The sequence below is a fragment of the Hypanus sabinus genome, chromosome 25, assembly GCF_030144855.1.
Source record: "Hypanus sabinus isolate sHypSab1 chromosome 25, sHypSab1.hap1, whole genome shotgun sequence".
NCBI classification, from domain to species: Eukaryota; Metazoa; Chordata; class Chondrichthyes; order Myliobatiformes; family Dasyatidae; genus Hypanus; species Hypanus sabinus.
Genome location: NC_082730.1, coordinates 6,155,517 through 6,172,060, shown reverse-complemented (window position 1 = coordinate 6,172,060; position 16,544 = coordinate 6,155,517). Strand labels below are relative to the sequence as shown.

Here is a 16,544-nt window from a genome sequence, read left to right as displayed (position 1 = left end):
AGAGAAAAATGCATTAGCAAGGTCAACAACTGCATTCCAGGGTTTATGTGGACGTCCTGAGATGTCCACAATGAGGGTGACAATGTTGGGTACAGCGGTGGTGAGGGGTGGGGTGGGGGGGTGCAGCCTTGTTCGACTGCCTGTAATCAACGGTCATCCGCCAGGAGCTGTTCTTTTTGCGAACAGGCTAAACGGGGCTGTTGAAAGGGGAGGCTGTGGGTCGAATAACTCCCTCCCGTAGTAGGGCTTGAATGGAGTCCGTGATTTCTTGGTTTCCCCCGGTACTCTGTACTGATGGTTGCAGATGACCATGGAGGGAGGAGGACAACAATGGGCTCCCACTTAGCCGCGCCAACGACAATAGTGGCTCGCACGATGCCGGAGATCAACTTGCCCCTGTTTGTTTGAAGTCCCTTTAAAACATTGATCCCGAGGATACATTCTGGGGAGGAGGCAATAAGGACTTGTACAGGTCGGGGGGGTGGGGGGGATAGTTGCCTATGGCTAGGCCAAGTGTGACCTCCCTGGCAGGCAAAAGGGAGCCCCCCCCAACCGCTCGATTTGCATGTCGGTGCCCCTTCATGCGGCCGGATTGCCTGGGATGATGGTGGGCTGGGCACCTGTATCGACAAGTGCCATCCACCTCTGCGTGTTTCCCTTTCCCATATACTGTGACGGGTATATGTGGCCTCAAGTCCCCTGGGCGGGAGAGGGCGAGAGAGCAAATGTGCCGAAGGCCCTGGCCTTCATCCTATGGGAGGGGGGGGGGAAAGGTCTGCCACCCCTGAGGTGAGGTGCCTTGGTGAAGGAGGTGGGCATTTCCTGTCGCAGAAACTCTCTGAGTGCTGCCTTGAGAGCAGGTGAGGCAGTTTCAGGTAAGGGAGGTGCAGAGGGTGTGTTGGTGTGGGCTTGGTGGCACCCCCTGTGTCGGGCTTGGTGGTGGGGCAAATGGTGATATTGTTGTAGCTAGTTTTGCCCCTGCAATGCTCCTTCCACAGGGCATATAGGTTGGGGGTGGGGATGACCTATCTGATTACGATCCACCCCTGCACGCAGCAGGTCTGTGTACAGCCGCCTGCGTGTAAAATGAGGAGGGGTAGTGTTTGGAGCCCTTGCCTCGGTCTTGTGGACCTGCGCAGGTACCCCCCTCTGCATATATTCCAGTCCCTCCAGGAGGGTGATGGCATCCCGTACAGTCCTACCGCTGGCTGGTGCCATGAGGGGCAGGATGACTGACTTCAGGTTGGGGTGCGCGGTAGTGACCAGGTTACCTGCTAGGGCACCGGTCACTCGTGTGTCTTTGAAGAAGTTACAGTCGCAGGCACCTTGATAGATGCCGTTGACCAGTGTTCATTCCCTGATAACCCGGGTGCCCTCACTGACCGTACCCCATTGCAGCCGCCCGTATAGATCCCACTCCAGAAGGGCGGGATATCGGGCTCTCACCGCGGTCATTACCCGATCCCGCAGAGTAGTGCCATCGTGGACTCCTGCTTGTGGTGCCCGCAGCCTATTGTTTATACTCTGTTGGTCAGAGAGGCTTCCCAGGGCGCTTGCCTCCTGATAGGAAAGGCCCCCTCATCCCACAGCCAGAGCAGCCAGGCAGCCAGGTGCTTGACTGGTAGTTGGCGGTACCGATCTGCCAGTTGGGTCAGCTCCTTGGGGGAGAAGTCCCGGGTCTCCGTGGTCTCGGAGTGACCAGAGGTAGGTCTGTGGCAGGTCCCACTCATCCCCTTCCTCCCTGCGGTGAATCTGGGACCATATGGTGACACAAGCGTCTACAGTATTCGTACAAATGCGCTTAGAATAGAGGAGTGTGGGAAAAATCAGGTCTGCAGTATAATACACGGGAAAACAGTGTAGGGACGGAGTACAGGTACACATACAAGCAAGGGGAAAGTAACTACAATACTTGCCCCCCTTGGCTGGGGCAAGCACGGCTCTTTGCTAAAGGGACAACAATAAACACTCCCACAAGCCTATTCAGTGCACACCTTACCACGTGTCTCCAGCACTGTTCTGCAGTCTTCAGCCTGGAGTGAAGCAGGGTGGTCCCTCGAGGATGCAAAAGAGAGAGCGAGCCAAGCACATGTAGCACTCTTTATAAATCAGGGGGCCAACGGCTTGATGCTAGACAGGTTAATCCAGTTAAGGTGGCCAATGATTAAGTGTGCATTGATTAGTTGGGAGGGGTGAAATGCTGACTTGGCAGGTGGTGTGACCTCCGACCAGGTGAGGGCAGTGCTGTAATGGGACAGGGCCAGCTCTCTGGTTACATTGGCCTAATTATGTTTCTCTGCCATGATGATGAAAGAGCAGACTTGATGGGCTGAATGGCTTAATTATACTCCTATGTCTTATGGTCTTATGTTTTAAGTGTCTCCACACAAGTCAGCCGAGACCTGCCTCGGGCTCTCCTACATCGAATTGTTATCCAGCTTATCTCCACCCTGCAGGACAGCTGCAGAGGGAAATAACTGGTGAGAAATCCAGCCCCATTTACCTCTGTTGGCTGGCTGACTTTCTGTCTGCAGCTACCAGCCAGATGATTTTCTCTAGCCCACCCACCTCCCTTACCAGAGATCTCCCCTCAGCTCAGAGTCGCCCCTCACTGCCCGTGGTGGTTTACAGGGAAGGGGCTGTGTCAGGTCCTGGGAGTAAAACCACGGGAGAGACAGGTATACCTCTCCCCCACCCCCACCGTGGATCTCTGCAGACTGTGTGTTGTCAGGGAGAGGCAGAATTTTCATCGTTTAGCACTGGACTTTATGAGTGACTACTGAGTGTGACCATGGGCTATCTGCAAGGAGTGACCGTTGCAAAGAGAACTGGGAGTGACCACTGGGCAGTGAACACTCAGGGTGATCACTGGGAGTGAACATTGGGGGATGACCGCTAAGAGTGTAACTGTGGTTAATTCCAGGTGGAGCCACTCCAAGCCGTCACTCCCTGGTGGAATAATAGAGTACAAAACAATAGAGCACAGGAACAATCCCTTCGGCCCATCATAGTCTGCTGACCCAGATGTGAATTTAAACTAATCCCACCTGCCTACACATGGTCCATGTGTCTCCATTTCCTGCCTGTTGATGCGCCTGTCCAACTGCTCTTAAGCTTTGTGGTTTTAACGACTAACGCCATCTGCTCACACAGCATGTTCCAGGCAGACTCCGCTCTGTGTAAAACAAAACTTGCCCCACACAAGGGGAAGAGTGGGCAATCTTGGGTTATTTTCTGTGCTGCATTCGAGGCTGAGGGGTGGCCCGATAGAGGTTTATAAGATTATGAGAGGCATTGATTCATGAGGTGGAGTCTTTTTGGCAGGGTAGAGTATTGATAATGGCTTGGGTCACCCGTCTTGTAAAGACATCGTTCAGAAGAAGGCAATGGCAACAATCTCTGTAGAACAATTTGCCAAGAACAATCATGAACATGTGACCATGTTCACCCACGTCATATATTTTCACACACTTAAATATACTAAGATGCGGCTGGTGACGAAGTGGCATCAGCGCTGGACTTTGCGACGACAGGTCACAGGTTCGAATCCAACAAGCGCCCCTACACACTTTCTATCTGTGCTGGGGATCTCTTTGGAAACTCACCCAGCAGAGGGCAATACAAAACAATTCTGTACCCTGCGTCGTACACGGTTCCCCACTACGTCAGAGAGGCATGGAGGGAAATCTCCCGCTATCCGGAGAAACTCAGGATGCGACGTATCTTTCCTTTCCTAAATATACTAAATATGCTCACTGGAATTCAGTGATTTATCGTTATGTATTGCAATGTACTACTGCTGCGTAACAACAAATTTCACAACACATACCCAGTGATATTAAAGCTGATCCTGATTCTGAGTGGAGTTAGAGGGAATTATTGAGACTGGCATCGTAATCAGCACAGATGTGATGGGTTTAATGGCCTTTTCCTGTGCTGGCCTAGTTCCACACCAGTGTCTCCAAAGCTGCCTCTACACACTCCTTTGGAGTTTAGAGTTTTGCTTCCTAAACTCCATTGGGAAAAACTCCACCCATTTGGAAGGAATGGAAACCCATGGTAACTCAGTTAGTTTTGGTTTGTATGGGTGACACTGTGTGCATCAAGAGAGGTTCTTGATTAGCCAGGGCATGAAAGGGTATGTGAAGAAGGCAGGGGAGTTGGGATGACTGGAAGAATTGGACCAGCCATGATTGACTGTCGGTGCAGACTCAGTGGGCTGAATGGCCTACTTCTGCTCCTATATCTTCTGGTCTTATGGTCCAGTATTGTTCTGCCGTGCACTTGGGTAAGCTATGCTGGCTCCGGAATGTGTGGCAACATTTGCTGGCCACCCCCAGCACAGCCTTAGATTTTGTTTGTTGTTAATGCCAATGATACCTTTTACCTTATGGTTCTATGTATGCCTGATAAATAAATCTGAATCTTGAATCTTGTCCAGTTCATCTGAAGCCTTTTCTTTCAGCTATATTCTGTATGGGAGAAACAGGATACGGTGCACAAAAAATGGATGGAGCAAACCTTCTTTGTTTTGTCTGAGTAAGTGATGAATAGACCTTCTTCTCACTTGATTACTATGTTTTAAACCATTTCACTGTGAAACAATTGTAGAGAAAGTTAGATGTTGGCCTGTTGGGATAGTGGGGAGGAGAGATCTCTTCACTCAGGTGCTTGTCAGTCCGTAATGAGCAAAGTTCAAAGTAAACCTATTATCAAAGTACATCAATGTCACCATATACAACCCTGAGTTCATTTTCTTGTGGGCATTCACAGTAACATGAGGAACACAACAGAATCAATGAAAGACTGCACCCAACAGGGTGGGAAACAACCACTGTGCGAAAAGCAACAGAAGTGCAAATACAAACAGGAAATAGAAAAAGAGTAATAATAATACTAATAATAATAAATAAGCAATTAATATTGAGAACATGAGATGACGAGTCCTTGAAAGTGAGTCCATAGGTTGTGGGAACTTCTCCGAAATGGAGATGAGTTATCCCCTCTGGTCTAAGAGCCTGATGATTGAGGGGTAGTAACTGTTTCTACACCTGGTGGTGAGGTCCTGAGGCTCCTGTACCTTCTTTCTTCATTTTGGTGGGGGTCCCTGTTGTTGGATATTGCTCTCCAATCCATTATCTCCATTCATAATGGCAAGCATGTCGTAATCCTGCTTGAACTCCCTGTCAACCTATGTGGTCACTTTAAGGGAGCTATAGGCTTTGCGCTGACATCGCTCTGAATGTTAACACTGTTGAGGGTGCTGCTATTAACTGTGTACTGTCCCTTTACATTAAGTGGAAAACCACACTGTATGACAAGACTTGATATTGTTCTAAAAATAGAGAGCCAGCTGATAGAAATGTGTCATGTCCAAGGCTCAGTCATTCTCAGCGCTAAACTGAACTGGCTCGGTGGCTGTCACTCCTGGATTGTTCTGAGGACTCGGAAGTTTAATGTCTAATAATCCGTGTGTTATTTGCTCGGTTTTTGCAGCTTGTGCTAATAGTTCATTTTTTGTGCAATAGGTGTCTGATGTTTTCATTAAGTTGGTTCCATGGTCAGTGTTTCCTCTAATTTGTAAGGACCAGTGTGCACGAAAATCTTGGACTGTGCAACAGGTGTGCACTGAATAATTTCTTCAGTAAAAACAGTATAAATAAACCAATTCTAAATACTGCAGACATATCTTCAGAAAGTCCACGTTGTCAGCACCATCAGCATCAGACACTGGAAAAGGAAATGCGATTGTCTACAATCGTGAAATTTACTTAACATGCCATTGTGGTAGAGGGTGACAAACCTTTTGTGTGCAGTTTAAATTCCTTTGTGCCCTATAGCAAAAGATGTGTGCACGCGCACAGGCGCACTCTTCAGAGGGAACGTTGTCCTTGGTGTTTCTGTGTTTCGTGACTGCCTGTGGGAGGATGAAAGTCAGGTTGAATTCTGTATACATACTTTGAAACTTCGAGGCAGTGGCTGAGACATTGGACATCAGGAGAGTCCTGCCAAGTTGCATCTCTGTTATGGGAGTTATCAGACTGTTATCAGTCTGTTATGGGAGCAGCTGAGCATCGGACTGGAAGTCCCTACAAAGGACTGTAGGAATGGCTGAGAGGGTCACAGGGGTCTCCCTACCATCTATCGGGGGCTTTTATCAGGAGCGCTGAGTGTGCAGGGTCCTTAGTATTATCAAGGATCCTACACATCCATCCAGCATCCTCTTTGACCTTCCACATCAGGAAGGAGGAATGCATAAAAATAAGAATGGTCAGGATGGGAAACAGTTTCTCCCCCAAGGCCACTAGGCTTCTGAACTCCCCGCCATATCGCATTCAAAGTGTGACTGGTTAATCTGTTCCTTACCTTATAATATTTAATTTATACATGTATGCAGGATTCATCTGTAGATTTTATCCTTACTTTCATAAGTTATTGTGTGTTATGTGTACCACTGTGTTTTACACCCTGGTTTGGAGAAATATTGTCTCGTTTGACAGAATACATGTATGTAGTTAAATGGCAATCAGCTCGAGCTGACTTGACTTACTGAGTCTTCTGGCGTTGTCAAGGAGATGTGTTGGGGACCAAAACAGTTTTCCAGTGTTTCAAATCCCTCTCAGAGTTTAACATCTAATCCCTGGGGCACTAACTCGAGAGAGACCGATGGGAGCTCCCACCAAAGACCCAGCAACTGAAGTGTGGGATTGAATTGTGGGGTGCAGGAGGGTTCCCTGCAGGGTGGGACCTCCTTCACCAGAACAACCAGTTCACTCCTCACGATCACCGCTGGCATCCACTGCATCTGACTGCCTGAAGTGACCACTGGGAGTGACCGGCTGGAATAAACACTCCAACTGACCCTCATCAATCTGTTTGTTCTCAGTCAGGACGGACACTTGACTCACCTCCCTCCTCACTCCTACCTGTAACCACTGGTGATGACAGTTCCACTCACTGTTTTACAGAAATAGAGTGTGACCATCCACCAACAATCAGCAATGGCAGGGTTACTGAGGAAGAGGAATGGACGTATGGGGCCGAGGCGATTTATTCCTGTGACAAGGGATATACCTTGACTGGTCAAGAGACCATTCACTGCACGGATACCGGGGCCTGGAGTTACCCCCTTCCAGTCTGTACAGGTGATGTAGCCCAGATGTTGAATGGTGGCAACTGGTCACTGGTTGTGTGGGTGCTGTCGATGAAAACACATGGGGACAGTCTACGCTGGGTGGGTGGGTGGAGTTCTGGAGTTTACCTACATTATTGACCTTGGATGGTGCTCATTTCATTTTTCACAAGGTTCCTGCCAGTAGATCTTAAAATTTCACCCAGAACATCTCTTCCAATAAAAAAAAACTAGCGAAGCCATCAAGTCAGAGAATGCAAATTTCCAATGTGAATTATCTGTGCCCTTGAGGTCTGCCTCTGTGAATGACCCTGCAGTCGGGGATTCTAGGACCAGAGGGCACAGCCTCTGAATGTAAGGAAGTCCCTCTGAATGGAATTGAAAGTCCTTCTCTGTGGATTTCATTGCCATAGTGGATGTGGAGGTCAAGTCATGTTTGAAGTGGAGGTTGCAAATTTCTTGATTAGTAAGGGTGTCAAAGGTTATGGGAGAATGGGGTTGAGAGGGATAATAAATGAACTATGATGGAATGGCGGAGCAGGTTCGAGTGGGCCAAATGGCCTAATTCTGCTCCTGTGTCTTATTACAAACAACAGAAAATCTGCAGATGCTGCAAATCCAAGCAACACACACAAGATGCTGGAGGAACTCAGCAGGCCAGGCAGCATCTATGGAAATAAGTATAGTCAGCGTTTCGGGCCGAGACCGTTCCTCAGGATTGGAGAATAGAAGACCTTTTGTTTTCCCCAGTTGTGAGGAAGAGTGTCAGCCCAAAAAGTTGACTTGTACAAAGGCTGTAATAAATCTAGTCAAGAAGAAAAGGAAAGCTTACAAAAGGTTCAGAGAGCTAGGTAATGTTAGAGATCTAGAAGATTATAAGGCAACTAGGAAGGTGCTTAAGAAGGAAATTAGGAGAGCCAGAAGGGGCCATGAGAAGGCATTGGTGGGCAGAATTAAGGAAGACGTGAAAGAATAGGACCTATCAAATGTGACAGTGGGAAAGTGTGTATGGAACCGGAGGAAATAGCAGAGGTGCTTAATGAATACTTTACCTCAGTATGGAAAATGATCTTATTGATTGTAGTGATGACTTGCAGCAAACTGAAAAGCTTGTGCATGTAGATATTAAGAAAGAGGACGTGCTGGAGCTTTTGAAAAGCATCAAGTTGGTTAAGTCACCGGGACCGGACAAAATGCACCCCAGGCTACTGTGGGAGGAGATTGCTGAGCCTCTGGCGATGATCTTTGCAACATCAATGAGGACGGGAGAGTTTCCCGAGGATTGGAGGGCTGCAGATGTTGTTCCTTTATTCAAGAAAGGGAGTGGAGATAGCCCAGGAAATTACAGACCAGTGTGTCTTCCCTCAGTGGTTGGTAAGTTGATGGAGAAGATCCTGAGAGTCAGGATTTATGAACATTTGGAGAGATTTAATGTGATTAGGAGTTGTCAGCATGGCTTTATAAAGAGCAGGTCATGCCTTATGAGCCTGATTGAATTTTTTTGAGGATGTGACTAAGCACATTGATGAAGGAAGAGCAGTAGATGTAGAGTATTTGGTTTTCAACAAGGCATTTGATAAGGTACCCCATGCAAGGCTTATTGAGAAAGTAAGGAGGCATGGAATCCAAGGGGACATTGCTTTGTGAATCCAGAACTAGCTTGTCCACAGAAGGCAAAGAGTGGTTGTAGGTGGGTCATATGGAGGTTGGTGACCAGTGGTGTGCTTCAGGGATCTGTTCTGGGACCCTTACTCTTTGTGATTTTTATAAATGACCTAGATGACGAAGTGGAGGGATGGGTTAGTAAGTTTGCTGTCGACGCAAGGGTTGGAGGTGTTGTGGATAGTGTGGAGGGCTGTCAGAGGTTACATTGGGACATTGATAGGATGCAAAACTGGTCTGAGAAGTGGCAGATGGAGTTCAATCCAGATAAGTGAGAAGTGGTTCATTTTGGTAGGTCAAATATGATGGCAGAATATAGTATTAATGGTAAGACTCTTGGCAATGTGGAGGATCAGAGGGATCTTGAGGTCGGAGTCCATAGGATGCTTGAAGCAGCTGTGCAGGTTGACTCAGTGGTTAAGAATGTGTATGGTGTATTGGCATTCATCAATCGTGGAATTGAATTTAGAAGCCAAGAGGTAATGTTACAACTTCATAGGAACCTGCTCAGACCCCACTTGGAGTACTGTGCTCAGTTCTGGTTGCCTCACTACAGGAAGGATGTGGAAGCCATAGAAAGGGTGCAGAGGAGATTTACAAGGATGTTGCCTGGATTGGGGAGCATACCTTATGAGAATAGGTTGAGTGAACTCGACCTTTTCTCCTTGGAGCGATGGAGGAGAAGAGGTGACCTGATATAGGTGCACAAGATGATGAGAGGTATTGATTGTGTGGAGAGTCAGAGGATTTTTCCCAGGGCTGAAATGGTTGCCACAAGAGGACACAGGTTTAAGGTGCTGGGGAGTAGGTACAGAGGAGATGTCAGGGGTAAGTTTTTTACTCAGAGAGTGGTGAGTGTGTGGAATGGGCTGTCGGCAACGTTGGTGGAGGCAGATACGATAAGGTCTTTTAAGAGGCTTTTAGATAGGTACATGGAGCTTAGTAAGATAGAGGGCTATAGGTAAGCCTAGTCATTTCTAAGGTAGGGATGTGTTTGGCATAACTTAGTGGGCCAAAGGGCCTGTATTGTGCTGTAGGTTTGCTATGTTTCACTCAGCCTGTGATATTTCAAAGTTCAAAGTAAGTTTGATTATCAGTATACATATATGTCACCATTTTTAACCCTGAGATTCATTTTCCTGTGTGTATACTCAACACTCTATAGAATAGTAACTATAACAGGATCAATGAAAGATCAGCCAGAGTGCAGTAGACAACAAATTGTGAAAATACAAATATAAGTAAATAGCAATAAATAATGAGAACATTAGATAATGAGGTAAAGAGTCCTGAATATGTGATCATTAGATGAGGGAACATTTCAAGGATGGAACAAGTGAATGTAGTTATCCCCTTCTATTCAAGAGTCTGATGGTTGAGGGGTCATAACTGTTCTTGAACCTGGAGCTGTGAGTCCTGAGGCTGTTGTACCTTTTACCTGATTGCAGCAGTGAGAAGAGAGAATGACCTGGGTGGCGGGGATCTCTAATGGTGGATACTGCTTTGCTACGACAATGTTTCATGTGCAGATGTATTAAATGGTTAGGAGGGATATACCTGTGATTTATTGGGCCAAATCCACCACCTTTTGTAGGATTTTCCATTCAAAGGCATTGGTGTTTCCATACCAGGCAGTGTTACAACCAGTCAATATACTCTCCACTACACATCTATAGAAGTTAGTCAAATTTTCATATTTATTTTGAGATCCCAGTTTGATTTTAGAGATTCCATTTAAATTCCAGGTTAATGGTCCAAACCCTGGAGGAATGTTGCAAGCTAATGGACTTGAATCCTGAAATTGGATTTAATGTATGGTCTGGGGGTTTCTAAAATTGTTGAAACTGATGGTGAAGGTGTTTGTGTTTTGTGCAGCCAACGACTGTGGTACTCCACCAGACCTGGAGAATGCGACCTACATTGTATCAGACAACACAATTGGGAAATGCGCATTCTACACCTGTAATAAAGGGTAAGCAGTGACTCTCCATTAGACCATATTACAACAGACGGCTGTTGAGATCAAGCCATTCGGTATATTTAAAGCAGACCTTTTTTAGTCAGGTAAACAAAGGTTATGGGGAAAAGGCAGGAGAATGGGGTCAAGAGGTATATTAAATCATCCATGATGATGGCAATGCAATCTAGATGGGCTGAATGGCCTAATTATACTCCTATGTCTTATGGTCTTGTGTTCTAAGTGTCCCCAGAAAAGTCAGCTGAGACCTGCCTCTGGCTGTCCTACATGGAATGTTTAGCCAGCTTATCTCCACCCTGCAAGAGGGCTGTGGAGAGAGATTACTGGTGAGAAACCCAGCCCCAAATACCTCTGCAGGTCCACCTCTCCCCCACCCCCACCGTGGATCTCTGCAGACTGTGTGTTGTCAGGGGGAGGCAGAATTTTCATTGTTTAGTACTGGACTTTATGAGTGACTACTGAGTGTGAACATGGACTATCTGCAAGGAGAACTGGGAGTGAGCAGGAAAAATAGAGCACAGGAACAATCCCTTCGGCCCATCATAGCTCTGCTGACACAGATGCCAATTTAAACTAATGCCACCTGCCTACAGATGGTCCATGTGTCTCCATTCCCTGCCTGTTGATGCGCCTGTCCAACTGCTCTTAAGCTTTGTGGTTTTAACGACTAACGCCATCTGCTCACAAAGCATGTTCCAGGCAGCCTCCGCTCTGTGTAAAACAAAACTTGCCCCACACAAGGGAAGAGTGGGCAATCTTGGGTTATTTTCTGAGCAGAATTCGAGGCTATATTTTCACACACTTAAATATACTAATACCCAGCTGGTGGTGCAGTGGCTGGACTTTGGGAGAAAAAGTCCCGAATTCTAATCCATTTGGCTCCCCTACACACTATCTATCTGTGGTGATCTCTTTGGAAACTCACCCGGCAGAGGGCAATACAAAACAATTCTGTATCCTGCATTGTACACGGTTCCCCACCACATCAGAGAGGTGTGGAGGGAAATGGCTCGCTAACCAGAGAAACTCGGATGCGACGTGCCTTTCCTTTCCTAAGTATACTAAATATGCTGACTGGAATTCAGTGATTTATCGTTATGTACTGCAATGTACTACTGCTGCGTAACAACAAATTTCACAACACATACCCAGTGATATTAAAGCTGATCCTGATACTGAGTGGAGTTAGAGGGAATTATTTGGACTGGCATAGTAATCAGCACAGAAGCGATGGGTTGAATGGCCTGTTCCTGTGCCGGCCTAGTTCCACACGAGTGTTTTTCCAAAGCTGCCTCTACACACTCCTTTGGAGTTTAGAGTTTTGCTTCCTAATCTCCATTGGGAAAAATACCACCCATTTGGAAGGAATGGAAACCCATAGTAAATCAGTTAGTTTTGGTTTGTGTGGGTGACACTGTGTGAGCATCAAGAGAAGTTCTTGATTAGCCAGGGCATGAAAGGGTATGTGAAGAAGGCAGGGGAGTTGGGATGAGTGGAAGAACTAGACCAGCCATGATAGACTGTCGGTGCAGACTCAGTGGGCTGAATGGCCTACTTCTGCTCCTATATCTTCTGGTCTTATGGTCCAGTGTTGTTCTGCCGTGCACTCGGGTAAGCTATGCTGGCTCCAGAGTGTGTGGCAACATTTGCTGGCCACCCCCAGCACAGCCTTAGATTTTGTTTGTTGTTAATGCCAATGATACCTTTACTGTATGGTTCTATGTATGTCTGATAAATAAATCTGAATCTTGAATCTTGAATCTTGTCCAGTTCATCTGAAGCCTTTTCTTTCAGCTATATTCTGTATGGGAGAAACAGGATACGGTGCACAAAAAATGGATGGAGCAAACCTTCTTTCTGTTGTCAGAGTAAGTGATGAATAGACCTTCTTCTCACTTGGTTGCTATATTTTAAACCATTTCACTGTGAAACAATTGTAGAGAAAGTTAGATGTTGGCCTGTTGGGATAGTGGGAAGGAGAGATCTCTTCACTCAGGCGCTTGACAGTCCATAATGAGCAAAGTTCAAAGTAAACCTATTATCAAAGTACATCAATGTCACCATATACAACCCTGAGTTCATTTTCTTGTGGGCATTCACAGTAAAATGAGGAACACAACAGAATCAATGAAAGACTACACACAAGGGGGTGGGAAACAACCACTGTGAAAAAAGCAACAGAAGTACAAATACAAACAAGAAATGGGAAAAAATAAATAATAATAATACTAATAATAATAAATAAGCAATTAATATCGAGAGTATGAGATGCCGAGTCCTGGAAAGGGAGTCCATAGGTTGTGGGAACATCTCAGAAATGGGGATGAGTTATCCCCTCTGTTCTAAGAGCCTGATGATTGAGGGGTAGTAACTGTTTCTACACCTGGTGGTGAGGTCCTGAGGCTCCTGTACCTTCTTTCTTCATTGTGGTGGGGGTCCCTGTTGTTGGATATTGCTCTCCAATCCATTGTCTCCATTAATAATGGCAAGCATGTCGTAATCCTGCTTGAACTCCCTGTCAACCTATGTGGTCACTTTAAGGGAGCTATAGGCTTTGCGCTGACATCGCTCTGAATGTTAACACTGTTGAGGGTGCTGCTATTAACTGTGTACTGTCCCTTTACATTAAGTGGAAAACCACACTGTATGACAAGACTTGATATTGTTCTAAAAATAGAGAGCCAGCTGATAGAAATGTGTCATGTCCAAGGCTCAGTCATTCTCAGCGCTAAACTGAACTGGCTCGGTGGCTGTTACTTCTGGATTGTTCCAAGGACTCGGAAATTTAACGTCTGATAATCTGTGTGTTATTTGCTCACTTTTTGCTGCTTGTGCTATTTGTTCATTTTTTGTGCATTAGGTGTCTGATGTTTTCGTTAAACTCTTTCCATAGTCAGTGTTTCCCCTAATTTGTAAGGACCAGTGTGCACGAAAATCTTGGACTGTGCAACAGGTGTGCACTGAATTATTTCTTCAGTAAAAACAGTATAAATAAACCAGTTCTAAATACTGCAGACATATCTTCAGAAAGTCCATGTTGTCAGCACAACCTTGGCATCAGATACTGGAAAAGGAAATGTGATTGTCTACGATCGTGAAATATACTCAACATGCCATTGTGGTAGAGGGTGACAAACCTTTTGTGTGCAGTTTAAATTCCTTTGTGCCCTATAGCAAAAGATGTGTGTGTGCGCACAGGCGCACTCTTCAGAGGGAACGTTGTCCTTGGTGTTTCTGTGTCTCGTGACTGCCTGCAGGAGGATGAAACTCAGGTCGTATTCTGTATATATACTTTGAAACTTCGAGGCAGTGGGTGAGACATTGGACATCAAGAGAGTCCTGCCAAGTTGAATCTCTTTGTGGTATTGGAGCAGCTGAGCATCGGTCTGGAAGTCGCTACAAAGGACTGTAGGAATGGCTGAGAGGGTCACAGGGCTCTCTCTACCATCTATCGGGGGCTTTTATCAGGAGCGCTGAGTTTTCAGGGCCCTTAGTATTATCAAGGATCCTACACATCCATCCAGTGTCCTCTTTGACCTACATCAGGAAGGAGGAATGTATAAAAACAAGAATGGTCAGGATGGGAAACAGTTTCTTCCCCAAGGCCACTGGGCTTCTGAACTCCCCACCATATCGCATTCAAAGTGTGACTGGTTAATCTGTTCCTTATCTTACGATATGTAATTTATACATGTATGCAAGATTCATCTGTAGATTTTATCCTTACTTTCAATAGTTATTGTGTGTCATGTGTACCACTGTGTTTTACCCCCTGGTTCGGAGAAATGTTGTCTCATTTGACAGAATACATGTATGTAGTTGAATAGAATTAAACTCGACTTGACACTGAGCCTTTTGGCGTTGTCAGGGAGATGTGTTGGTGACTAAAACAGATTTCCTGTTCTCCATATCCCTCTCAGAGTTTAACATTTAATCCCTGGGGCACGAACTCGATAGAGACGTATGGGAACTCCCACCAAAAACCCAGGAATTGAAGTATGGGATTGAATTATGGGGTGCAGGAGGGGTCCCTGCAGGGTGGGACCTCCCTCACCAGAACAACCAGCTCACTCCTCACAGGACCATCCACCTCATGATCACCACTGGCATCCACTGCATCTGACTGCCTGAAGTGACCACTGGGAGTGACCGGCTGGAATAAACACTCCAACTGACCCTCATCAATCTGTTTGTTCTCAGTCAGGACGGACAGTTGTCTCACCTCCCCGCTCACTCCTGCCTGTAACCACTGGTGATGACAGTTTCACTCTCTCTTTTACAGAAATAAATTGTGACCAACCACCGCCAATCAACAATGGCAGGGTGACTGAGGGAGTGGAGTGGCCGTACGGGGCCGAGGCGAGTTACTCCTGCAACGTGGGCCATATCTTGACTGGTCAAGAGACCATTCACTGCACCGATACCGGGGCCTGGAGTCACCCACCTCCAATCTGTACAGGTGATCGTCAAGGTTTTGTACAGCAAGAAAGGTCTCCGTAGCTCACCTTGTCCAAGCCCACTGTCAGTCTCTCTACACTAATCCCACTTGCTGACATTTGGCCCTAATCTCATGGACCTGCCTGATCCCAACACCTGTCCAAGTGCCACAAGGCAGGAATTGCCTGGGAGTTGAGGGTGGTGATGGGGGTATAGGGCAGTGGATGTTGTCGACACAGATTTTACAAATGCATTTGACAAAGTCCCTCATGGGAGGCTAATTGAGAAGGTTAATGGGGTCCATGGTTAATTGGAAGGTGGAGATTAACCCAGATAAATGTGAGGTGTTGCTCCTCAGGAAGGCAAACGCAAGGAGACAGTACAGTGTTAAGGACAAGATCCCTAACAGTTTTTTTTCTGGGCAGAGAGATCTTGGAATCCAAGCTCATAGCTCCTTGAAAGTGGCTACTCAAGTCGATAGGGTGGTTAAGAAAGGTTTATGGAATGGTTAGTTTTATTAGTCAAGGGATTGAGTTGAAAAATCTTCCAACTTTATAAAAGCCTGGTCAGGCCACATCTGGACTATTGCATGTGGTTCTGGTCGCCCCACTATAGGAAGGATGTTGAGGCTTTGGAGAGAGTGCCAAAGAGGTTTACCAGGATGCTGTCTGGTTTAGAGGGTGTGGTTATCGGGTGAGGCTTTCTTATTGGCCAATGTCAATTAGGTCAAAAACATGGAATATAATACTGAACACAGTGCAGATGAACTTCAGGAGGGGGAAGGGGAAGTGTCAGGTATGAGGGAGTACCCCTGTGGCTGTACCCATTGACAATAAGTACTCCTGATTGACTACCGTTCGGGGGAGCGACCTACCTGGGGGAAGCTGCAGTGGCCGTGCCTCTGGCACAGAGTCTGGCCCTGTGGCTCAGAAATGTAGGGAAGGGAAGAGGAAGGAAGTAGTGATAGGGGACTCTATAGTTAGGTGGTCCGACACGCAATTCTGTGGACGCAGGAAAGAAACTCGGATGGTCGTTTCCCTCTCAGGTGCCAGGGTCCAGATGTTTCAGATCACGTCCAAGATATCCTGCAGTGGGAGGGAGAATACACAGAGATCGTGGTACATATTGGTACCAATGACATAGGTCGGAAAAAGGAAGAGGTCCTGAAAAAAGACTACAGGGAGTTAGGAAGGAAGTTGAGAAACAGGACCGCAAAGGTAGTAATCTCGGGATTACTGCCTGTGGCACGCGACAGTGAGAATTGGAATAGGATGAGGTGGGGGATAAATGTGTCATTGAGGGATTGGTGCAGGGGGCAGAGATTCAGATTTCTGA

The 16,544-nt window shown here is 46.5% G+C and overlaps 1 protein-coding gene across 6 annotated transcripts in view; it reads left to right on the top strand.

The window, feature by feature from the left end:
- The window catches only part of LOC132380948 (sushi, von Willebrand factor type A, EGF and pentraxin domain-containing protein 1-like), a 94,418-nt gene that overhangs the window by 33,789 nt on the left and 44,085 nt on the right, over positions 1 to 16,544 (top strand). For 5 of the 6 annotated variants that reach the window (XR_009507881.1, XM_059949957.1, XM_059949959.1 and 2 more), the window contains 5 exons: positions 4,466 to 4,539; positions 6,969 to 7,145; positions 10,670 to 10,766; positions 12,567 to 12,640; positions 15,055 to 15,231. Coding sequence is in view for 5 of the 6 variants with exons in the window: in XM_059949957.1 (XP_059805940.1) it covers positions 4,466 to 4,539; positions 6,969 to 7,145; positions 10,670 to 10,766; positions 12,567 to 12,640; positions 15,055 to 15,231 (599 nt within the window). In the remaining variant the exon portion in view is untranslated. The remainder of the gene's footprint in view (positions 1 to 4,465; positions 4,540 to 6,968; positions 7,146 to 10,669; positions 10,767 to 12,566; positions 12,641 to 15,054; positions 15,232 to 16,544) is intronic. The other variant, XM_059949958.1, reaches the window with a different exon arrangement.